The 25,759-nt window shown below is 43.8% G+C and overlaps 1 protein-coding gene across 1 annotated transcript in view; it reads right to left on the reverse strand.

The window, feature by feature from the left end:
- The window catches only part of SHC3 (SHC adaptor protein 3), a gene marked incomplete at its 3' end in the record, with an annotated part of 120,053 nt that overhangs the window by 42,778 nt on the left and 51,516 nt on the right, over positions 1–25,759 (reverse strand). Inside the window, exons 3-5 of the mRNA XM_084237942.1 lie at positions 4,334–4,397; positions 3,096–3,215; positions 990–1,043 (exon numbers count right to left, since the gene is read on the reverse strand). Coding sequence (XP_084094068.1) covers positions 990–1,043; positions 3,096–3,215; positions 4,334–4,397 — 238 coding nt within the window. The remainder of the gene's footprint in view (positions 1–989; positions 1,044–3,095; positions 3,216–4,333; positions 4,398–25,759) is intronic.

Here is a 25,759-nt window from a genome sequence, read left to right on the forward strand (position 1 = left end):
TGTTCTTTTATTGTAAAATGCCTTTACAATAAAAGAACAGTGACTTAGAGGTGGCATTTTTGTGTCCTTAACACAAAAGGACATCTTCCTAGGATATAGAACAGGTTTTGTGAGTAAATTTGACTCTAAGAAAAACAAACTCTGTTGTCCTAATTTTTAAATTTTTCCCTGGACTGGTGAAAACTACCCAGACTAAGAAAAAATAATATGACAACATTCTCAGGGTGAGTTTTTTCTCCCACTCACTGCTGCAAAGGGCTGATATCATTTTCTTGCCAATTCCCTTTGTACCTTGTTCCCTGGACACTGGCTTCCTGCTTCAGTTTTTTCAAAGGCTCAGATTGCCAACAGCAAGCGGGCCCTGGCCCTGCCAGCAGAGGCATGGGTTCTGGGTCCTGCATTCCTGAACACTGAAACTGAACCATATCATCATGATGTAGCATTCCCAACCAACCAGGGCAGCAAATTCCCTGGTCAGCCCACCTTCTATAGAATATTCCCATTCTGTTCTCCATTCTCTCCTTCTCTCTGCAGCTCCTTCTCTGTTTGCAAAGCAAGCCATTAAAAGATTACAGAGCTAAATTTGGAGGGAAAAAATGCCAACTTTAAATACTTATGAATAAACCAGACTAAGTAAATTCTCAGCCTTTGAGTTGACTTAAAATATAAAGATGAAGGGCCTACCTAACAGAGGTACCACTGAAAAAGAGGAACCAAGCAGGGTAGGCAAAGAGTTGGGAGATGAGAATACCTGGTAGCTCTGGAAAACTAGGAAGACACTCATTACCAAGGCTTGAAGGATGGTGGGCACCTTGTTCTGGGTTACTCCTAACAAAATGATACCCAGAAGCAATTTATGAAATCAGGGGGGAAATACTGTAGTTGGCATCATAATTTACTTTCTTTGTAGTGTTTTAAGAAGCATTTTTGAAGCAGGACCCATCTCAGAAATTCAAGACAAAGAAAAAGCAAACAACTCAAGGACTTACCGGGTCTCCCCCCGAGGCGAAGGATATGGATTGCATGTGGTGATTTGCTATAATCTGCCGGACACAAACAAGAAGGGAGGTGTTGTTATTACTACACCATGTGTTGGAAAACCAACTGTTTGCTGGCAGACATACAAATCAACAAGGTTTCCTGAAAATTGGTCAAAGAGGTACCCATCTGAAACTAGCAGTTATGAAAGAAACAAAAACATACAGCCTTTATTGGGCTCAGCCGTGTGTCACCAGTCCATCTAGCTGCATTGCCAGAATTGGCACACTAGAATGTCACAACAGGCTGTGATGTATGTAGGAACTACCTTGATCCCATTTTACAGATGAGCAGCCTGAGACCCAGAGGAGGAGTCACTTGCTCCAGGCTCCAAAGCAAGCACCTGGATGGGCTGTGGCCAGATGAGGAGTCTTAACATCCATGTAACTCTATAAAGGAAAGCAGGTCTCACCAAACATTTCTCTCTATACCAAAACATTTTAGATGTGCAATTTCTAATTCCAAAGATGTGGGGTCTTTGATATAGATCCCAAGCTAGAATGGGGAAAGTGTGTGTGTCCCCCATGTTACCCCATTTGTACCAAGCGCATAGAAATTAGAAAGCCTGCATCTGAAACTCAAAATCAGTGCTATCTCGGGCACTCTTCTAATTTATCAATTCAAGAGCCAGCGAGGACATTCCAAGTTAATTTTAAAATGGGAAATTTCCATTAGCATTATAAACTGCAGCGTACACTGGAATTTAATAGACACTGAGTAAATTAGAAGCTGCCCTAAATTTAAAAAGCTACATACGTCTTCCATGCTATTTTTATCTTTTTAAAGACAATGTAATGACATTGAAGTAAATTTTTGGGGGTGGGAACAGCACTCTGGTCTTTGTCCCAATATAACCAGGTTCATCTGTGAGTGGCCCCTCAGGCCGGTGGGGAGAGAGTAAAAGCCCTAATCCTATCGTCTAATGGATTTTTCTAACGGTGCTTCTGTAAAAGTAGAAGTAAAAGTCTAACCAAATTATAAGATAAAGTAAAATGTTTTAAAATGCCTACTTCAGCAGTTTGCACCTGCAAAACTACTCAGGATCCAGGAAAACTTGAATATATAAAATGAATAAAAACAGTGAGGCTGACTGTTCAGGTATTGTGAGGAGGATCTAGAACTTTTTTCAACATCTGGGGTTGGAGGAATAAATGAAGTGGGGGAGGGGTGGGCATTGCTGACTGCCTCCCTGGAACTATGGAAATCAGTGAGTGTAAACATGCTCCCTGGTAACCCACTTCCAGAGTCAAGAAGTGTGTCATTCACAAGTCAGCTCATTGCCTGTCTTCTGCTGTGTAGACACATTTGAATTCCAGCTCACTGCCAGCAAGGGAGCCCCGGGCTGAAGGCCACCCCCCATTAAAGTCCCCAGGATTTCCCCTTCTTTGACTTTAGAATGTCCTGTTGGTACCCAGGACAGCTACTCAGAAACCCACTTTTCCAGCTGAAAGAATGAACCCTCAGAGAAACCTAAGACAGACAGCTCGGAGGAGCCCGGCCTGCCTAACAGCCACTCTGCACGCGGCCTCGCTGTCAGCAAGGAGCCGGCCCACGCAGGCCTGTCACAGGCCACAGCCCCACGACATTCACAACACCGAGAAGCCCAGATAATGAACCACTGATGGAAAAACACTGCCAGTCAACCGCACCGGTCATCCATTTCAAAGGTGAGAAAATGTGGGCTGCCAAGCCAAAGTGCCAGGTGTCAGAGAACACCAGGGAGGACAAGGACAGGAAGAGGCGCCTGCACGCATAGGCTGCCCTTACACATTGTGAGTAGAGCAGTGATTTCATGCACTATCCTCAAGAAAAAGTAATTTATGCAGAATTATATATATATAATCATATTTTAATTATGTATATGTATTATAATTAAATGTAAATACTTAGGTTATAAGCATAATAATTCCTATCATTCGGTGAGCAACCCTTGGAAGTGACCAAACTTTGCAGACTGGGGAAGACGTGACACGATTTGCTCCACGGGGATCCAGTACAGCTGGAAGAGAGGTCCCAGGAAACTCCCGGGCGTGGCCCTGGGGGACAGAGCTACAGACCTGTTTGGAGTCTGGCGTGCGCAGGTTTAGGCTGGCTGTGGATATGGTCAGGGAGATGTTCATGCCCGCAAACTGGAGGTTGCTCTTGCCCAAGATGCTGGACAGCATTTTGCTGGGAGGCTGGGAAATCAAGCAGTGTTGTTTAGTGTTTGACTCACTGAAGGACACACTGTCCCAGTCTCTATGCAGTTTCTCTTTCCCACACGCCCATTGCTTCACCCAACCGCCCTCCTTATGTATTCACAGGCAACTGAAAAATCTAGAATGTGCAATAATCAAATTGTAAAATGTCTGATGTACACAGACTGAGATGAGGACCCTCGCAGAGTGTCAGAAGCAGCCTCTGGCATATGGATGTGTCCTATGGGGGATTAAACCTGGGGAAAGTGTCGCTGGCCAGGGCCTACCTGTAGCTCTGCAGGCTCAGAATCATGTTTCATCCCAGAAGAATCATATTACTCATCCTCTAATGAAAGGGACCAGCTCATGGGGCTGAAGAGCAACCCCATGGAGTCCTGAGAACTCTGACGGAAATAGAACACAAATCCTCTAGCCAGATTATCCTTCAGGCTGGTCCTCACATAGATGGTTCCATTAGAATCCAATGGACTTGGAGCCAGTAGAAGCATGGATGGACCAGACAGCTCAGCTCTTACTGATGCATCATCTATCAGAAATGTCCTTGGTACAGGAACTGACAGGTGGTGTTTTCCAGGCAGGCATCTTCTTTCTGGGTACCTGAGTGGGCACTGCCCACTCCTGCCTCTCTGTCCACTGCTGACTGCCCCATCCTTCCTTTTCAGATTAGAACTTACCCTCTTTGGGTATGCTAATTAACACTTCTTCTTAACCAGGCATGCACTGTTTTTGAATCTCCTATCAGAGTATTTAAAAATAGAAATGCCTGGGTCGCATTCCAGATATTCTGTACCCAAGTGGTAGAGTCCAGAAATTGCCATTGTTTTCACCATTTTCATCATGAAAACCATGAGGAATTCCAGGACTTTCTAGTAAGTACTACCTACTCTAAAAGAGAAGGTTCCCCATCTCTGTTCTCAGATGCCCTCCTAACCCCTGTACTCGCAATCTGGAGTACTACCTGGTTCTTCTTGTCCCCTATAGGCTGACCAGAACATAGGCTGAGCCTCAACCAAAGATTTTGGTGATTGAGATGCCAGTGGTGGCAGAGGAGGAAGGAAGGAGGGAGAAGACACAGGTAGACACAGCCCAGGCAGTACCTTTCTCTTCTTGAAGGCTCCCTTGGCACCAGGGGCGGCTTCGCAGATGCGGCTGATGGCTTCCCTTGAGAGACAGGAGAGATGGGTTGTCACAAGTCAGTCAGAGCACACACCCCAGAGGCCACACTGCACCTCCCCAGGGGAAAAATAGCCATGGGTTTCCGCATAGCGAACAGACCTGCCAAGTCAGGCGTCATCCAGCCTCCCCTCCACAGCAGAACCCAGCAAAACACAAACCCAGGCACATCCCGCGCTTCTGTTGCCTCATCCTAAGGGTGGACTATGTACGAATGTCATACTTTTTTTTTCTTTTAGTTTCGTTAAGATTCTATTTTAAAACTTAGTACTCGCCGACGTTCTCCTGCAGGCCACGGCTGTGGCATGATGCCCAAGCTAATCAAGCGTGCTATCGATCAAGACCCATCTGAGTGAGGCAGAATGCAATTTTAAAAGATTCAGTTCTCTGAGTTTTGTTCCCAGCTTCTGCAGCTAGGGAAATATTATAAAACCAATAGGGCTTTAGAGAAAGAGAGGCATCCAGGAAGACCACAGATGCCCAGACTGAGGCCCATGCTGCTCAGGCCACAGGGGTGCCAGACTGTCCCCAGGAAGCAGGCTTGGGGGTTGGCCAGGCATGCGGGGGAGGGGGTGTGCCAGACAAAGGGCCCAGCAGCGGAGGATCTGACCACAGGTCTGCTTGGGTCAGCATGAGGCTAGTGGGGGAGGGAAAGGCCATCCCAAATGGAAGCTGCTGTGGTCCAGATACTGGAGGCAGTGTCCCTTGGGGGCTTGGGACCAGGGAGGACATGGCTGAGGGAGGCACCTGAAAGCAAACCTAGCTCAGGCTGGTGAATGGGTGAGGAATGAGGGGACATATGTACAAGGAGGCTCCAAAGGCAGGAGCCCAGAAAGAAGCCTAGTGAACTTCTCAACTCCCATACCTAGTGATAGAGCACAGGACAAAATAAACAAACAGGGACTTGGAGACTCACTAAACAATTAAAAAAAAAAAAAAAAGATAGGGGTTCTTCAGCAAAATTCCACAAGGTTTCTAGGCTAAATACCACATGAAATTATTTTCTATCATCTAGAGGAAAAATAATTACCATCACAATACAATGCTTTTAAGACAAACATGGCCTTGTCAAATCAGGTAAGAGACTATTAAAATAAGCTTTGCCCCGCCCCCACAAAATGCTGTTCAATTCGTTACAAGGAGTGGGGAAAGAAATACTATTTTAAAAGTTCAAATGCCATGAAAACCAGAAACTGAATTATCATGACTCTGAAAAAGTTTATTTAAAAGAAATAAATGCTTTTGTTGCTTATTTATTTTATAATAATTGTCATTTATTTTACAATAATTGTCCAACCATAGTTCTTTCAAAATAATCATCCAACCTGCATTCTAAAAACAAATTCTTTATTGAAAGTCAAGTTGTCTCTTTAGAAAACTAATAAACCCAGTGTCTGTACTTTATCTGTTTAATTAAAAAAATAAAAAGTACACTGCATCTCTGTCCCGTGCTTGTTACATTGTGTGATATATTTAGCTGAGCAAAGTCGGTCAATCTCTGAGGGTCCCAGCAGGCTAGAAAGACGTTAAATTGCAGAAAGTCTCCTGTAAGTCATTCCTTAAATATCCCTAATAAGCATCAGATTTCTTTTCCCATCCACAGACATAGAAGAGGGGAAAAAAATCAGTCTTGGATGACAGTTTCCAAAAGGGTAGCTGTCAAATGTCTAACCTATTATATAAGATAGATGCCATCCACTGTCTGATCTAGTCAGAGCCGGAAACTTCATCGTAGCCTTGTTACTTCTGTGCCATGTCTGGGATGGGGGGGTGGAACGGGAAGTGAGTGAGCACTCGGAATGGGGTCATGGAGAAGGCACTGCAAATTATAAACACTCTGTTATACAAGTCCCTCACAGAGAGGCAGAGGATCTTAGGACACATTCAGAGATTCAAACTTTTGTCCTTACAATTTGCAAATGTCAGAAATTCCATAAATTTCTCAGAGTTCATGTCCTCAAGAAAGTCCTAAGCATCATTTTTAGACCCTTGAGAATCCCCAAGGAGGTCTGCAAATCACATTGCTTTTCAGAAAAATATTCTCCCTTCATTACTGGCTTAGATTTGTTTCTCATGCTCTCATGTGTGTGACTCCTCATTTCAGCCAGGATGATGGTATCTATTTCTGTTTGAAATAGAAATGTGACAGAGCTATTAATAATTGCACTATTTAGATGACAGAAATTAGTAACTTTAACTCCAAAGTCTAATTTTAAATATAACGATTCTCATTGTCCCTCCTTGCTGGGTAAATACAGTGCATTTTGGTGAGCAATACTATTTCAAGTTGTTCCTTTAGCAATAATTATTTAGCTTTGCGAAACTCCATTTAATTCTGGTTGAGTACCAGGTAGCAATTCTGCCCTGTTTTTAATAATAGAGATTGCTTCTCAACATTCTGTTTGATACAATCCCATTTCAGTAAGACAGACTATGACCTCAGAGCTCAGTTAATATGGAAATGGGTATTTGGCACCATTGTGGGCATTTGAAAGTAACTGGAGCCTGTTCCAAATGACAAGCCTCACTTTCTCATGATTTCACCATCTTCCCTCATTCTGTTTAAAACTGTCATCATTACAGCCAGGACCTTTCACAGTAATCAGTTTTTCCTTTGAATGTAGGTTTTAGAACTGGATTCTTTGAAATCATGTCACACCATCTTTCTCCCTCCTCATCTACCTCATCACAGCCTGCTCCATCTCTGCACACAGACACACACACACTTTACAGACTAAAACAATGAAAAAAAAAATAGAGTATCAGGGTGATTTCTGCCTCAGAAGTTATATTCTATTCAGAGGGGAAAAACAGCAATTACATAAGGGCAAATTGCAGTTCATATCATGAAGAAACAGAAAGGAATGATTTATGTTATGAAGGAGAGCAGAATATAACATCAGCAAATAGTTACGTTGGCATGAGGATTATTTTGAACTGAAGGCAATTGAGAAATAGCAGATACTAGAAAAGTTCTTTTGCTCTCCAAGTATTTCCCTAAAACTTGATATGAATTTGTCCCCTCCCATTCAGAAGGATAGAAGTTCATCATCTGAGATAACTCTAGACACTTACCAGCCCAGGAACATGGCAGAGAATCTACATAGCAAACAGCACAGCTGACTCTTATTTTCCATTAATTCTCCTATATATTTACCTTCCCACAATTTGCTGCCCCTAGAAACTCAATGTCCTTTTCCTGAATCTTGTCACTGCATTTGTCAATGCAGGTCTATTGTTTTTTAGGTTAAGATGGTATGTAAACATGAGCTGCCCTTGAGCTGGTCATCACTGCATATATTAACTGGTTTCTCTTTTTGTGGAACATCTTTCCTCAATCAGGCCAATTTGCAGGCCCAGGCAGTGAACCCAGGAGACAGGAGAAAAAGGTTTCTTCTCCTCCAGTGACGAATGTTGTCATGTGTGGCAGTAGACAGAAGGTTCCCCAGGGAGTGGCATTGGGGTGCCAGGGCAACCATCCAGAAGAAAGCAAGCTGGGTTCCTATCTCATGCCTTATATGCAAATCAATCCTAGATAAATCACAAATTTAATTTCTCTATAGTTAAATCATAAAAGTATTCAAAGAAAACCAAGATTTTTTTTAATTGTCTTTGAGTGGAAGGGTGATACAAAATCCAGAAACCATAAAAGAAAATAATGACATGCTCACACACATTAAAATAAAACTTAGGCACCAGGGGAAAAAATGGTAACATTTTACAGTAAAACAGTTCATCATCTTAATTTAAGTCAAAAAGGGAAAATATATGATACCCAGTGGAAAAAGAGGCCAAAGATATGGACAAAGAACTCACAGGAAAGAAAATACAGATGGTTCATGAAACTCTGACAAGATTCTCAACTTTACTCGTTAAAAGAATACAAATTAGGCCAAAGCTAAAGTTCCATTGCACAAAGATCTGAGCCTGGTAAGATTTTGTAAAGAAAGCATTCTGCATCTCAGTGAGCAAGTAGCTTGGTGCAATTTTTGTGGGGGGTTGGTCATGCCTCCCCAAACAAAGCATGCACAGACCCTTTAGTCCAGTGGTCCTACTTCTGGGAATGTACCCTTTAAACAGACCTGGAGATGGGCTGGAAGGCTCATGTACAGACTACTGATTGTAGTGAGAACATAGGGAATAATCAGTGACTACCACATAAGTCCGTTCAGCAAATGATTGTACCTCCATAAATGGGCCACCAACAGGGCCATGGTCCCCTCAAAGAAGCACACTGTTGGCACTCTCGGCACACTCTTACCCCTTCTTTAGTCCCTCCTAGTCAGTTCTTGTTCCTACAAGCTGCTCCTGTGAATTTAAATAGGATTTCTAAAAATGCCTTCTCCAGGAATGCATTTCAATATTCCAGCAGCAGGTTTGTTGTAAGCATAACTAACCAAAGAATCACGAACTTTGACATCTGTGCACCACTTGAAAAATGGGTGAAATGCCAAAGCAACTCCCTGAATTGTTTGAAACTCGATAGGGTTACCAATACTGTTCTTATTCTGACATCTTCAATATTTGATTTGCCCAGACACATGAGCTCTGTAAGTATAAACACTACGTGTTTATGACTATTATGATGAGTATGAAATGGATGAAAAAACAATAGTATCCTATACATTTGCATAAAAAAAATGAAAAGGAAACTAGAAAAGGGATCTGTAACCATGTGGAAAGATAGCTCACAACATGAAAGACCAACCCATGGGATTGCTAAGAGTGGATGGGCCAAAGAGGAAAATCAGTGGGAATATGCAGCTGAGTCAATATCAAAGCTAATAGTCCTTACAGTTTAAATAACTAATTTAAAAGTTTGCTCAAGGTTGCAAGTGGTATCACATATGACTCTATTGATTGATCACAGACTTGCTTTAGCTCATCAACATTTGTATTGGCTTTTTTTTCCCCCTTCAACATTCTAACCATTGGGCTGGGAAGCTGTCTCCACCATTTCTTGATGCTGATAGTCATTCAGAAGAAATACACTCCCAAGACGGCTCTTTCAGACAGTCACATTTTTACACATGAGCCAAGTTCTTGGTCAGTCAGAGAAGGGTCCACCTAGCCTTGCCAGTACATTTGGGTGTCCCCCTGGGGATCAACAGGGTACCCAGAACAGCAGGGCAGCCCCAGACCCCTGGGGACTCTGCACAGATCTGTCTACACTGAAGATTTTAAGAGCAACTTGTTTTTTGGAGGACATCTTCTGAGGTCAATAGCACAAATTTAAAAGAACCCAACTCCTTGGCATCTGCTTCCTCAGAGTAAATCAGAAATATGGGGGATGCATCAAATCTGACCCCTAAGTCTCTAACCCCATGGATACACACACCAAAAACAACAGAGAGCTACTTGGTACTGAAGGTTCCAGCGTCCATGCTACTGCTCTTGGGGCTGGCCTCATTTAATCCTCAAACACCTAGGAAGGTTGGACTATTTGTTGTTTTGTAGTCAAGAAGCTGCAGGCACAGAGAGGTTAAGTAACTTGCCGGAGATCACAAAACTAAAACCAGCACATGCCCAAGCCTGCTGGGAACCGGGACTGGAACTCTGATGTTGCAAACCTACAATTAAAAGCCAGGCCAAGTGGGAGGTCCACAGAGATGCCTTCTCTGACTCCCATCTGTGGGCCTCGAGCTTGTCATGTTTCCCCCACAAGGCCACCCTCACTACAGGACTCAGATTACTCCTTACAACTGCAGAATCACACCAGCCTTTGAAATCTTTGATGCCAATTCTAACACAAGTGAGCATGGGAGGTATGGGGGAGAAGAGGGCTCATGGACCAGAAACCAGTACCCATAATGTCCCAAATCTGCTGAGAGGATGAACCATGTTAACTGGTCTCAGCAATGAAAAGGAGCAGAGGATAGACACAACCAACCAAATGAACAAACCTTAACAAATTAAGCTGCTTCAGAGATCAGACATGCTGCATGATTCCATTCACAAATAAACTCTAGGACATGCAAGCTAAGCCACAGCTTCAAAGCCATGTGGGTGACCTGGGAAGCTGCAGGAGGTAGTAAGGGACTTATTGCCATACACCTGGGGAGAGAGGAGTCTAGGATTTCCCATCACTTCCTGTGAAGCAGGGCAGGTCTCTTTTGCAAAGTCTCTGCTCTAATCTCAGCTAACCCTCATAAACCCAGACTAAACAACCATTCTTCCTTCAGTCTTCTATGTTCACTTTGCTTTCTAAAATGGCAACTAAATTATGGTGGGTCCCCCTGGAGCTGGGGTAGCTCCCATACTTCCATGGTGCCTTCTTCCAATTCAAAGCCCTCTGCTGGGCAAAGGACTGAGGATGCATTTCTAAATGAAATCCCGCCCTTTAGGATCCTGCAGGAGGATAGATGCGGGTCTTGGAGACAGCCGCTAAAAATAGGCTCAGACAACAGGAAGATTTCAAATGCAGCCAATTTATAGTCCTGGGTTGCATGGACATGTCCTCTGGAATTATTTTCTGTACATCATGATGTTTTGACATCTTAAACAACCTTTCCAGCTCAGGAGACACTTTCACTCCTGGGGTATCCAATTCTTAGAGGTACCAAAAACATGATCCAGAGCATGCCTTTGACATGCAACCAACCAACCCAAAGTCAGACCTTGCTCTGTCTGGCCTGGACACCCCAGAAAGCAATACTTCCTGGGTCTAAATCAGCCCAGGTCAGTGTCAGGCTACTTAGGGCCACCTCCTAGCTCAGAGATCACTGGAAGCTTTCGTACTAACACTCCTAACCTGTTCCCTGCCTTGTCTTGCCTTCCCCTCTGAAGCCCCAATGAAGGTGTTCACCTAAACCTTCCCCTCACTCTTGTCCTCTGCCTCCTGCCCTCCCAGTCCTGCGCACCTCCCCGCATGGCCCTGAGTGCCACGCCTCCTGGGACCTGGGATGACTCTGATATCCTGCATTGCTTCTGTGCTTCCTTTAGGTGCCACACCCAACTGACTACCTCAAAGAAAGACAAACGGGAAGCTTAACAGGTTTTCATCAAGTTACAGAGAAAGAGTAAAAAAAATGATTTTTCTATGTTTAACTGTGTTTTGGGGAATCTTCCTGAAGTATTTTAATTAAAACTCTTTTGGGAATAAAAAAAGTGTGTTCCTCCATCTTGGAGACTTGGCATGAAAACAGACATGCAGACCAATGGAACAAAATTGAGGGTCCAAAAATAAACCCCTTCATATATGGTCAATTAATTTATGACGAAGGAGTCAAGAATGCACACTGGGGAAAGGATAGTCCCTTCAAGGGTTGGAAAAACTGGATAGTTGCATGCAAGAGAATGGAACTGGACCCTTATCTTACACCATACACAAAATTTAACTAAATATGAATTGAAAACTTAAACATAGGCCCTGAAGCCCTAAAACTCTTAGAAGAAAACATAATTAACTCCTTAACATCCATCTTGGTAATGCAATTTTTAACCTGACAGCAAAAGCAAAGGCAACAAAAACAAAAATAAATAAGAGTGACTCTAATGAACTGAATAACTTCTGTATAGTAAAGGAAACTGTCAACAAAAGAAAAAGGCAGCCTAGCCAGTGGGAGAAAATATTTGTAAATCATACATCTGATAGGAAGTTAATATCCAAACTAAACAAAGAACTCACAAACTAAATAGTAAAACACAAACAATCCAATTAAAAAAGTGCTATCTTTTTAAAAATGGAATTTTTCCAGAGTCATAAAGGTAGCCAACAGGTACATGAAAGATACTCAGTGTCAGTCATGATTAGGGAAATGCAAATCAAAACCACAATGAGTTATTACCTCATACCTGTTAAATAATCATCAGAACGACAGGAAATAACAAATGTTGGGGAGATTGTGGAGAAAAGGGAACCCTTTGTACACTGTTGGTAGAAATTAAATATGGAAGCAGTATGGAGTTCCCTCAAAAATTAGAACTACTATATGAACCAGAAATCCCACTTCTGAGTTTTTACCAAAAGAAAAAGGAAATGTTGACTCAAATATCTGCACCTCTGTATTCTTTGTAGCATTATTATTATTATTATTATTTTAATTTTTGCGTAGAAGGGCCTTCCTGGTGGTGCAGTGGTTGAGCGCTGGGCTGCGAAGCTGCCCGCAGCCTCTGCAGTGCCTGTTCAATTCCCAGCCCAGGCAAGGGTCCCACATGGTGCACAGACCTCTCCTGCAGTGCCCACTGCTCCCCTCAGCAGTGTCCTCCATCTGTCTGGCTGTTCTCCTCCCCGCTCTGGCTCTGGTGAATTCTCTCACCCTCCCGAGCTTCTGACTGTACCCAGAGCTTGTATAAATAAATAAATAAATCTTTAAAAAAAAATAATTTTTGCATAGAGGAACTAGGATGTAAGCCAGAGGTGCAGGGGGTGAGAGGATTCACCAGAGACAGAGTGGGGAGTAGAACAGGCAGATCTACTGAAATACACTGCTGAGGGGAGCGGTGGGCGAGACAGGAGAGGTCTGTTGCACCCCCTTGCAGCATTACTTACAAGAGCGAAGACATGGAAATAACTTCAGTGTGTGTGCGTGTGTGTGCATGTGCATGTGAATGTGTGTACCTTGAGGGCATTATGCTAAATAAAATAAGTCAGACAGAGAAAAACAATTACCATATGCTCTCATTTATATGTGGAATCTAAAAAAGAAACCAACAACAACAAAGCTCATAGATACAGAGAAGAGACTGGGGGTTGTCAGAAATGGAAAGTGGGGGTGGATGAAATGGGTGAAGGGTCAAAGGGCAAAAAGAAAAAAATCACATAATGTTATTATATTGTATATAAACACACACTGCGGGATGAAATTGCAAGACCGTGGAGAAGGATCCACACCAATTTCAGGATGGTCGCAGAAAAAATAAATATGTAAAAATAAAAGTAGCCCAACTTCACATGGACTAGTCTCACCATTTTAGCACAGTGACACTATATAAAAGCTAATATTTTTTTTAAGTCTGTGGTGACTAAGGTCCTTTGAAAACACTGGACTGCAGTCACACAAACTAAAAAAAGATCATCTTCAAGGGAAAAAAGTAAATTCCTCCACCTCTTTGCTAGTCTCAGGCTCCGACTCTTGGAGAAAAGTGCCAGAAATGGAGATAGAAAGATTTCTGTCCATAATAGACAAAAGAAACCCACCCATCCAACCAGGTGCTCTGAAAAGGGACCCTCCTGCGTGGGGGAGGGGAGGCCTGTCTAGGTCTCCTTATTCCCGGTGGGTTCTGCTTCCCACAGGGTCCAGGTCTGAACTCCATTTCTGGAGTTCATAAAATGAACTCCATTTTATTCTTATGTGTCATTTCCAAAGGGAGGGTTCACTCGAAGACTCTCCTCTCTCCACCCAAATCACCCATGCTTACGTTGTAAATAGACAAGATCAAAAAGTGGAACCATCATCTGTGTCACCAATGTGGGACAAAGGGATTCTGAGCCACACCAGGCAGAGTGCCTGAGGGCACATGAAAGTGATTCTTTCCTTTCTGCATGACTCATATATTACATTCCTACATATACATGCAGGTAAAATTATGCCCCAGCCTTTAGGTTTTGCTCTTCAAAAATTCAAGGTGAAAATTGTAAACCTAAAATTTGGGCTGTTATTTGCCTTCTCAGTGAGATTTTAGACATCAAACAGTCAGCGTCCACTCAGGGTTTGCACAAGGTCTGGCTTAGGAGGTTTGGCAAGTCCTGAAATTCCATTACCGTGGACTCCTTACTTGGGCAATATTTTCTTCCTAAATCTGAAGCCAAAGGAGCAGATGCTCCCTATCTCTGACTTTCATAAAAGGTGATTTGAAGAGAGTGGCATGAAATGCTCTCTGTCAGCCAACTGCCTGGAGCCCCAGGTCACAGAATCTCAGTTGGGGTGGAGAAAGGATGGAGAGGCAGTGGGCAGCTGGTGTGGAGCTTTGCTTGTCAAAATCAACTCCAAACTCTCCTAGGCTCTCCTAGGACACAAACCCACAGGAGGTAAGACTGAACCCATTCTCAGGACACACACTGACTTTACGAAGTAAGGATTGGACCTCTGCTACCCACAAGGCATTCGTCACAGAATCCAGCCACCATCAGCTCCGCAAGGAGCAGACCTATGATCCTGCCTCAGGAGGACCCTCTTAACCCCCTGCACCCCTGCACCCCAGAGGTCCTCAGGGTGCAGGGAGAACATTTAGGGGCACAGATATGAACCCTGCTGCCACCACGTATCTCTGTCTGCACAAGGGATTAACAGTCAGACTCATTTCATGGGCTCCCCATGAGATTCAGAGATCACCCATGAATTCACCAAACCTTTTAAGATGGCACAGAGCAACACAAAATAACTCCCCTGTTCTCATCATCAATATGCAAGCAGAGCTACAGCATGCATCTTCCTTCAGATCTGAAAGATGAGGTTTCATTGATGAGGAGTACGAAAACCCTAAAACTGATTATTTGTGCAAGCGCACACATGTCCGTGTATACACACACATACATAGAGAGACACAGAGAGTTGTAAAGTCCAGGTAGCTGATTCTGTTTCCAGACACAACACATGTGCACACTGACCATGATCTCATTCACTTACACATGTGACGCCAAGAAACACAGGGTCTCTAGAAAGTTACAGGAAAATAAGTAGAACCATGTTAAGCATAAGCTACAGAAAAGTCTATTTTGGGATTTGTATTAGCAGTTTTATTTTTATTCTTCTGTGTCAGAGACTACGATAAGGAGCTGCCAGGGCACTCCGGTGCTCCTCATCGCCACCGGCTCCCGCTGTGCACACCCTCCTGCACATCCACACGCATGCAGGTTGCAAAGAGCTGCCTCACATGAGTCCTCGGGAAGTCAGTGGGGGAGCCAGAACTCCAACCGCTTGCCTGTTCACATCAAGGGGTGTTTAGCAGTCAAACGCTGACAATCAACATGGTGACACCAGAGGCTCTCTTCGCCCAAAGCATCCTCATGTACTCCCTTCTCCTGAGGTCAGAGGGCACTGCTTTTGCTCATGTCCCCAGCACTGGCCCCACATGGGTCAGAGGAGAGCAAATTCTGAGCAGAATCAGGACAGTGCCCTCCAACATCAAGCTGTTCCCGTGGAAGCTGACCTCACCAAAATGTGGGGGTGGGGAGTATCTCAAAGATCTCTCCTTCTGATCTCAGGTAGGGGGCTGCTCACAGAGTCCCCTTTGCCACTGTCAGCCAGGTGCTGAGAGTTAGGAGGGAGGCACTCTAAGGAGCCCATCTGTCCAAGAGGGGAGAGCCGGGTGTCACCCTACGACACTCTTATCTCATATTTCATTGGTCCACTTTATTCGTCCAAAAATGTGCTCCCTGACACGGTTTTATTAATAGTAAAACACCTACAGATGATTATATAAACTCATCTAGAAGACAAACAACATGGAATACAGGAAGCAAGAACAAACTCCTAGAAATAAATACCCCACAGACACAACAAGCTGTTTCTTTCAAAAATATGTTTAATATTAGGGAAAGAGTTACAAGACAATTGGTCAAAAGGACATTAGCCAGGCCCTGTGGAGCAGGATGGGGAGTACATGGAGATGTGGGGATGCAGAACTGCCAGTGGACGGGTCAGAAGAAGAGCCTCGAACGACACAGCAGAAGTGTGAAGAATTCGGGGTACGAGTTGACAAGCCCAGGTGGACCCCAGAGACAGCAGGGGCGCTCAGTGGTGGGGCTGCTCCAGAGTCCTGTGGAAAGTGCCCTGGGAGACAGCACATCTGTAAGCAAGAGAGATGACACTGGCGTGAGTCTTTGTTCATAAAGGGTGTGCCTAGATTGCAGCCCTCCGCGAGAGGCACACATTCCTTAAAAAAAATTATTTAAATCAGGCAAGTTCCCTTTTCTGTGGGTTATAAACTGTTCCGTTTGGAGAGTCTCCTCTTCCACTGCATGCTGACCTTTTGTCCCATTTATGTTTCCATGTGATGTGACACCAAAGTCCCTGGACAGAATTTGGGGAGGAGAGAGGTGGGAGGGAGCCAGAGGGGCACGAGTGGAATGTCACAGGATGGGGGACATACTTGCAAAGAAACCCCCCTGGGCAGTTGCTGTGAGAAAGGGTGACCCTCCATTCCAGAGCCAGAGGGAGGGGCCCAGGGCCTCCGGGCAGGTGGTCTTATGGCTCCCTGAGAAGAAAGACTGACTCTCAGCTATGAGAGTGAGGGTTACTCACACTTATGCACTCACACTGCAACATTCACACCATATACACCCACACTCACACACACACAACACACTCTCACATGCATACATGCACAATCACACTCATACTTTCATGTGCTTACACACTAACATTTGCACACCACCAATTCACTCACTCTCACATTTGCACAGGCACTTACACAAATGTTTCAACACCTCAAGAATGAGCAGCAGCTGATGTCTAGCGACTCAGATTCATGGGTGTCTTCATGACCCCCATGTCCCTGAACCCACTCCTGAGATGTAGAAGCCGTTTGGGGAAAAATAAACCAAAAGAGGAATCAAGCTGAGAGGGCACTTAACTATTTCCAGAACCATGACATATTAGTGAAGTCACAATCTGAATTTGGATCCTTGGGGCTCCAAAGCTGGCCTTTCTTAGGGGCCCCAAGTCTTAGGGGCCAGGGTTCCTCCAATGCACACAGTGAATTGGGGCCACACTGCTACCAACTCCCCATGACTGAAGAAGCAGGCATCTCCATGGCCACACAGGAATGAGGGCATGCCCCATCAGGCCTACGCACCCAGCACCAGGAGGTCCTGTGTAACGAGGTCCTATCCTGTCAGCCAGCCCGGAGTGGACAGGATATCACCATTCTGTGAGCCCAAGGCCTGTGCTGCTGGCACCACCAGAGATCTGTGCCTTCATCCCTCAACACCACATTCCCGCCCCACCTTCAAAAGCTATCCAAGCACGTCATTGGGTTCACACACATATGTGAACACATGCTCCGTGAGTGCCCAACACTGGTGAGCTGTGCCAGGGGAGGGACAGACGGGGGGACAGACATGGAGAAGGGCCAGACTTGATTATAATTGTGATCCTAGTGAAGTCTTCTGCGCAGAACAATAAGATGTTAGACTGTGTAAGAAGGTTCAAAAACTGTGAAGAAGAATTCTAAAACAAGAAAGCACAGCAAGAGGCCTGCCTCCTTCCAGATAAGAAGCCTGCTCAACACCCCGCGTAGAACCATGAGCTATCAGCACACACAAGACAGACTCGCCTGTGAACTGAAAGAGTGTCCAGAAACAGCCAAGTGTAGAGGTGATTGAACAGATAATAGGCTGGAGTTTCAACTTGGAGTGGGGGCAGTTTTGGTTTGAGCATAAATGGTTATGTTATTATAGATAAAATGTGAAAAGAAAAGGGATAAAATATTAGAAAATTGCTAGTATATGCTCACAGTGAAGAAGTTGTTCAAGACAGAAAAACTACACATGATAAAGGAAAACCTGGTGGGTGCACTCTAATAAAAAATATTATTGTTTAACAAAATATTTCCAGCACATATAAAATATGCAAAAAACTCCCACAAACTGATAAGAAAATAAAACAAAACCCAATTAAAAAATGGGAAAGTAATGTACCTGGGAATTGGTAGTAAAGGCAGTGAAGCCAGCCAGCAGGAGTACATGAGAAGGTGCCCCTTTCTGGAATACAAAAAAAAAAAAAAAAAAAATCCGCAAAGGAAAGCAATAGCAACATTGTGCTGACCAGAACACTGGCAAAAATTAACATCAGCGAGGGCTGCCGTGGTGTGGAGAAGGGCTCCCAGCACTTGATAAGCTGCAAGAGGAGCTGTAAGTGCCAGCCTGCTGCAGCCCCACATTCTGCAGAACCAGAACCCTAGCCCCCAGCACAGAGGCACACAGAGCCTTCAGGGGAGCATTGCCAGCAACGCAGGACAAAACTGGAAAGTGCACCATAGAGCCACATAAACATAGTGACCTGTAACTGTGAAAAACAAGGAGTTACCCCCAAACCTACTCTTCTCCACATGAAGGAGGAGAGTTGTGGAGCATTGAGGGTGGCAAGATTCTTATCTATCAAAAAAAAAGAGGGATTCCTGTGCATGTGTATTAGTGTGAATGTGGAGTGTGTGTGTGTGCGTGTGTGTGATATGGTGTAGCATATAGGTGCATGTGTGTGATCTGTCGGTAGCGAGTGGTGATATACATGTGCATGTTTATGTATGCAGGTATGCTTTGTGTGTGGCATGGTGTGGTAGGTATGCACGCCCATGTGTATAGTGTGGTATGGTGCATGTGTGTGATCTGTCAGTAGCGAGTGGTGATATACATGTGCATGTTTGTGTATGCAGGTATGCTTTGTGTGTGGCATGGTGTGGTAGGTATGCACGCCCATGTGTATAGTGTGGTATGGTGTGGTAAGTGTACACATCTGTGTGTGTGATGTGTGTAAGGTATACTGTGATATGTGTGTGCATGTGTATGTGGTATATGTTTGTGTTGTGTGGTGTGTGTTTGTGCATATTTGTATAGATGTGTGTGTGGTGTGTATTGATGCAAAAAATATATAGTTACCTGTTTTCTCACCTCAAGTAGATAAGATTGGAACAGGGAAAATCACTTTTCTTTCCACACTTTCATGTTGTTTGACTCATTGCTATTAGAATCCATTGCTTTAATTCAATTTTTAAAAACTATCTTAAAGATTGAACAAGAAATGAGTCCATGTTGTCACACACATCACTAATTCATTCTTCTTTGTTGCTGAGTGTTATTTAAAGCAGGTCGTACCAGATTTTGTTTATCTGTTCGCTAGCTGGTTGACGGGTGTTTCTAGCTTGGGTTTATTATGAATAATGCTGCTATGAACGTTGACATACTGTGGGTTTGTTTTTATTGATGGATTATGTGGTAAATTTAGATTTAACTTTATTAAAAACAACCCAGCTGTTTCCCAAAGTGTTGTGCCATTTTGCATCCTTATCAGCAGAGACACATAAGGACACAGTGACCCTCACAGCACTAAATGAATGATAGAAGCCTGACATGAGGGGCCACATTTGGTGGGATTCTATTTACACAAATCAATTGATACGAAATTCTAGAAAAAGCAAAATGATAGTGCCAAAAAGTACTATGGTTGCCAGAGGCAAATTTGGGGATGGCTGTTGACTGCAAAAGTCACAACGGAATTTGGAGAGGAGACACAAATGTTGTGTAAGGTGGTATTTCAGTGACTGTCCACAATCACCATCACTCATCAAAGTGTACACTTAAAATATGGATTTTACATAAATCATACCTCAATGAAGCAAGAGGAAAACTAATGGTCACTGAAAAATACATACTTTTAAGTCATGTAAGAATATAGTTTACCCTTTGACCCACCAGTGCACACCGAGGTACAGACCCCATGAGAGTGCATCTGGGTTCCTTGGAAGACACACTGACACTGTGCACACAGCTTTGTGCATTACAGACACAGAGAAGCTCAGCAGAGGAAAAGGACATGCCAGCGGGGTGGGTAAGGGTGGCAGACAGAACAATGTGGGACAGGAAAGAGGCAGACAAAAGGATCCACTGTACTTCCAATTTATGGGCAGTTCAAGAACAGGGCTGGAGCAGGCTTACTGGCTGGGGAGGGCACAGGGTGCCAGCGTCCCCCAAAGCTGGCTGGCTGGCTGGGGGCACCACGGGTGAAACTCCAATGGGCGGCCACTGAGGCTGCAGGGAATGCTAAGTGAGGAGGTTCTCAACAAGCTCATGTTGAAATACACAAGTAAGAATAAACATAAGAACAAGAAAGGCAGGCAGCGGGGCCACAGCTGATCTACCATGATCTACTATGTTGTTAGGAGCCATCATAGGTTCCGAAGCTCAAGAAAAACATGATGGAGGTGATTTTGGAACAGGGATATGGTGTTTCTTAAGGAAAAATTGAGAGAGGAAATTATGCTGGGCGAATTCTTAGGCATGAACTGTGAAGGCGAGTTCCTGTGGTGAGGACAGGGGAGGATAAAAAGGACTGGGTGGCAGGAAACCAGAGGTATTTCCAAGAAAAGAGCAGACACATTTGAAGCGGGGTGCTCCATGCCAGATGGCCATAGGGTATCACTGACAAGGCAGGAAAACTGTAAAAGTAATCATAAAAGCAACAACTCGTGTTCATGGAGTTGAGTACCTGACCCTGGTCTATATCTGGATTAATCTTTTAACATGGTTGGAATCATTAAAATTCCCATTTGTGGATAAGCATCAAAGACCAGAGACGAAGCAGCCTCTCCAAGGAAATAGAGCTGGGAGAGAGGGTGGGAGAGGATCTTATCTGCAGCATAACCCCATGCATAGGAAGGAAGATGATGAGTTCAGGTGGGACCCTGGCATTAGAGCGCCTAAGAGAGCAAATGTGAACTCACAAAGGAGAAAACAGCAGGGCGAGTGTGGGTGCCAGTGATCACTGCAAAGTCCACAGTGAGACACCAGCCACACATGTGGCTAATATATATAGCTGATATTTAAAAAGAAAGCACAACAGAAAATATTAAGTGTTGGCGAGGATGTGGAGAAGTTGGGACCCTTGTGAGCTGCTGGGAATGTAAAGTGGTGCAGCACTGCAGGCAGCAGTAATAATGCAGTTACTCAAAAATTAAAAATAGAATAACCATATGATCCAGCAATCCCCCTTCTGGATGAATACCCCAAAAAATTAGAAGGGGCGGGTCTCAAGAGGTTAATTGTACACCTTTATTTATAGCAGCAAGATTCATGAAGACAAACATGAGACAATTGAAATGTCCATTGAAGCTGAATGGACAGACCCAATGTGTCTTTCACACAGTACAATAGTGGAGGAAGAAGCTGGGAAATGGAAATGGGTTGCTGTAGTCAGTTAGGAACAGGGTGCCCCAAACCCCCAATACCATTTATCAGCCTGATTAAGGAAACAATCGGTTGGGGCCAGAAGAGAGCTTTCCCCACCCCCACCCCAGGCCAAGGGGTGCTAGGTCCATTTATCAGTCTGATTGTAGAACAATCTCAGACCAGGAGAGTGCCTCCCGCAACCTAGTAACAAATGGAATGTCCAGAACACAAACACAGTAGCTCAATGCTAAAGCAACTGACCAAAGCTAGTTTCAAGAAGTTAGGCCAGGTAACACTGGCAAACTCAAGTGGGCCTTGGTAACCTAGGAGACCCTGTGAGCCTAGCGAACCACTGAGACACACCTCAGAGAAACCAACGACCACTCCCCCCACTTTACCCGTATAAACACCTGCTTCTTGTCCCCTCAGTGGTTACCCATCTGGGACCTCTCTCTGCTCAGAGAACTTTCCTGTCCTTCTTCCTGCCTATCAATGAATCTCTTGCTTTTCTGTAACTTTGGTCTCGACATCGAATTCTTTCCTTGCCAAAGCAAGAACTGTGAAAGACCCTGCCTGGGCCTGCTCCCTAACCCTGAGTCAATAGGATTCAGCCTTTTAAAAAGTAAGGAGCGTCTCACCAGTGGTGCAGCGGTTGAGCGCTGGGTTGTGAAGCTGCCCCAGCCTCTGCAGCACCGGTTCGATCCCCGGCTGCTCCCTAGCCACGGGAGGAGAACTCTCCTGCCGCCCGCTGCTCCCCTCAGCAGTGTACTTCAGTCCTTCTGCCTGCTCTGCTCCCCGCTCTGGCTCTGGTGAATTCTCTCACCCTCCCGCGCTTCTGACTGTACCCAGTGCTTGTATAAATAAATAAATAAATCTTTAAAAAAATAATAAATAAATAAATAAATAAAAAGGTAAGGAGATTCTGATATGCTGCAACATGGATGACGCTTGAGGACATTTTATGTTGTGTGAAATAAGCGAGACACAGAAGGACAAATACTGTGCGATTCCATTCATAGAAGGTCCATAGAGGAGTCAAGTTCATAAAAACAGAAAGTAAGAAGGTGGGAGCTACAGCTGGAGGAGAAGGGATGGAGGGTTTGTGTTTACTGGGGACTGAGTCCTGGTTTGAGAAGATGAGAGTTCTGGCGGTGGACCGTGGTGATAGCAGCAATGTCAAAGTCCTTAATTAAACTGTACATTAAAGATGGTTAAGATGGTAAATGTTATGCTATGTGTACTTTACCATCTGTATTTAGAAAGCATCAAATCAGTAGAAGCAAATGAAAAATATCATGGCTATCAAAGTCAGAAGCAAAGACTGTGTCCAGGGTTTTAAAGGTCGTAATGGCTCCCATCCCACTGGCCACCACCTGGGAGACGCATCCATTTTAATTCCTCCTTATTTCCAGGCACAATGAAATTGTCAGTGCTTCATATTAAACACACTATCATTTTTTTATGTTTTCTTTTGCCTCTAATGATAGATTTCTTGCTGAGGCTATAAATCCTTGAGCTGAGGTCCTTTCAAAACTAAATGCTAACTTGCTTTCCGGGACCTCCTTCGCACGCCCTGAGCCCCATAGCTATTAAAAGGCTTTGTGGGTGTCTGGCCACACATCAGAAAGCACTGCCTCCCATGTAAACAAACCACAGTAAAGAAATAATATATACTGTGCATTAAGGCACAAAGATTTCCGAGGATCAGATATAATCTACTACACACATTTTCCAAAACACAGAAAAATGTTCCTAGTAATAAATGGGCATGAGAGGACTACTGTTCCCAAGAACCAGGATATTACTTCTTGCTGGCCTTCGGGGTTCAGGATGCCCAGAGTCCTCATCCTGTCCACCCCCAAGTGCTTCACTCCCCTGAATGTGCAGGACTGGGCTAATTTCCACTGAAACTCAAGTGAACAGATGGGAGAGGGTGCTGCAGAGACAATACATGCACAAAACAGAACACTAAATTAAAACATGATTACTTAATATTATATCTGAGAAATAAAGTGAGAGCGCCAAACGGTATCCAGTCTGAGTGCTAATATGTGAGAGATGAAGGGAAAACACCTCTGTTTGCACTTTTCTTTGTTTTCTAAAATTTCTCTAGTTAAGTGTGTCCATCTGACTTGAACATGAAATAGAAGTTAGTTTTAATGTGTGTAGAGCAGTGGCTTTAACTCCACTGGAAGTAACAGCTGTGTCAGTTCTCCCTGGAGGCACTTTTGTGCTCTTTAGACGAGAGAAAGGTGCCCAGGAACCAGGCTCCTTCTTAAAATCACTGAGCTGCCCACCCCCACCCTCCCAGGGCACATCAGGGAGCACCTGTGTGCAGGCTTTGGGAATGGCCCCCCACCTTCATGTCCCTGTCTTCTCTGCAGGCCCCAGGGGTTGGGGAAGGAACATGGATGAGGCCAGCCTGACCTCTGATGGTCACAGGCAGCCAGGAGTTTTTCTGGTACTGCAATTCTTCTTTACAGTGTCTGGAAACCAGATCACAATGAGACAGGGAGAAGGGTCACGGGTTTTAGAAAGAATGCAGGTGGAAGAAGGGTCTTGCTAGACCAGGCCTAAAGAAGTGAACACTGCTTTGTTGAAACAGAAAAGAGCATCACAGAGCCACCAGTGATCTGATCTCTGTCTCCAGTTTTACCTTTCCAGAATATCATATAAATGGAGTCACATTATGCAGATTTTTGAGACTGTTTCCCCGGGTGCCTAGGAAACTGCATGGGGCAGGGAATAAGTTACCTACCATGCAGAAGCAGCCTCTGAACAGGTGGGCCCAGCCATGTGGACAGGTGCTGTTAGAGGCACCACAAATGGGAGCTTCAGAGGCTCCACCTTTGAGCAGATGCACCAAAACCAGGAGACCAGTGCCCTAGGGACCTGGGAGGCAGCACAGGCAGAAGGCACATTCTCTTAGAAGAACACCTCACACAGACCACGTTCCATAGAGGAGACAGGATCACTAGTCAACAAGAGGTCTCTTGTATCTGATATTTTAGGCATAAAGTTGCATTTAAAGAAATTATAGAAAATTGCAGATGAGCTCTAATTGAATTTACTTTCCAGTGCTTAAAGTCTTTTTTTCCAAAGGAATTACAAGTTTCTAATCTTTAAATTATCCAACAAGTCATCCTTTTCTAGGTTATAACTAGCAAATGAAAGTGTGAAGAGAAAGGACATTATACTCAAAGAATGAGTTTTCTTCTAAAAAAAAAGTGACTTCCATACGCTAAGCAGATCCACCTGCACTAATTTTCAAAGAAAAGACTCTGGGGGCAGAAAGGAAGGAAAAATGATTTAATATCATTTTTCCCACGTGGAGTTTGTCTCATAAATCACATCTTCTGGGCTGGCACTATTAGCAGTTTGATTTTTCTGTTGCTTAAGTCTCAGTCATTTTCCTGGACTCCTGGATATTTAAGATCTCAAAAAACATTGACTGAGCACCTACTGTGTGCTGGGCAGGAGCTCCACACACGACACTTCTGGGTACCCTGACATCTTTGGGGTCCATGAGAACACTTCTCCATGGGCTCATCAAGTTAATTCAAATCCCAAGTTCACCAGACAACTGGGCTCAATCTTCCTGTATTTGACTATTAGACTTATTCTTCAATAATAAAACAATAAATGTTAAGAACTTTTAATGATAAGAAAAATCCTTCTAATTCTATAGAAAGAAAAATGAATATAACTTTTTATTATAGTCTGAACTCTATGGAATGCATAGGAAAATATACCTTAACTAAAGCTAAGCTCCCTGATGTGCACTTTGTTTCTCATTAATAGAGAAACAAAGTGAATTATGCACCTCCCAACCCTGCCACCAGTGATCTGATCTCTGTCTCCAGTTTTACCTTTTCCAGAATATCATATAAATGGAGTCACATTATGCAGATTTTTGAGAGTGGTTTCTTTCACTCAGCACAGTGCTTTTGAAAATTCATCTGTATTGTGCACATATAAAGATTATGTTGAACAGATCAATTACTAGTAAGGAGACTGAATCAAAACTCCCAACACAGAAAACCCCACAGACAGTGGCCTCACTGCTACCAAGCATTTATAGAAGAACTAATACCAATTCTTCCCGAACCCTTCCTAAAAACATGAGGAAGGAACTTGAAAACTCATTTTACAAGGCCAGCGTTACCCTGTTGAAAAAACCAGAGAAGAGCACTGCATGAAAAGAAAGTTATAGGCCAATATTCCTAATGAACACAGATGCAAAAGTTCTCAATAAAATATTAACAAACAAAATTAAACAGTACATTAATAAGTGGAATTTAGTCTAAGAATGCAAGAATGGCTCAACATCTGCAAATCTATCAAGATGATAAACCACATTAACAAAACGAAGAATAAAAATGATGTGACCATCACATCAGATGCAGAAAAAAATGACAAAATTCAACAACCATTCATGATTAAAACTCTTAACTAACTGAACTCAACTAATTGAACTTAGAGGGAACATACTTTAACATGATCAAGACCATGCATGATTAGCCCA

This window comes from Talpa europaea, assembly GCF_964194135.1.
Source record: "Talpa europaea genome assembly, chromosome: 7".
NCBI classification, from domain to species: Eukaryota; Metazoa; Chordata; class Mammalia; order Eulipotyphla; family Talpidae; genus Talpa; species Talpa europaea.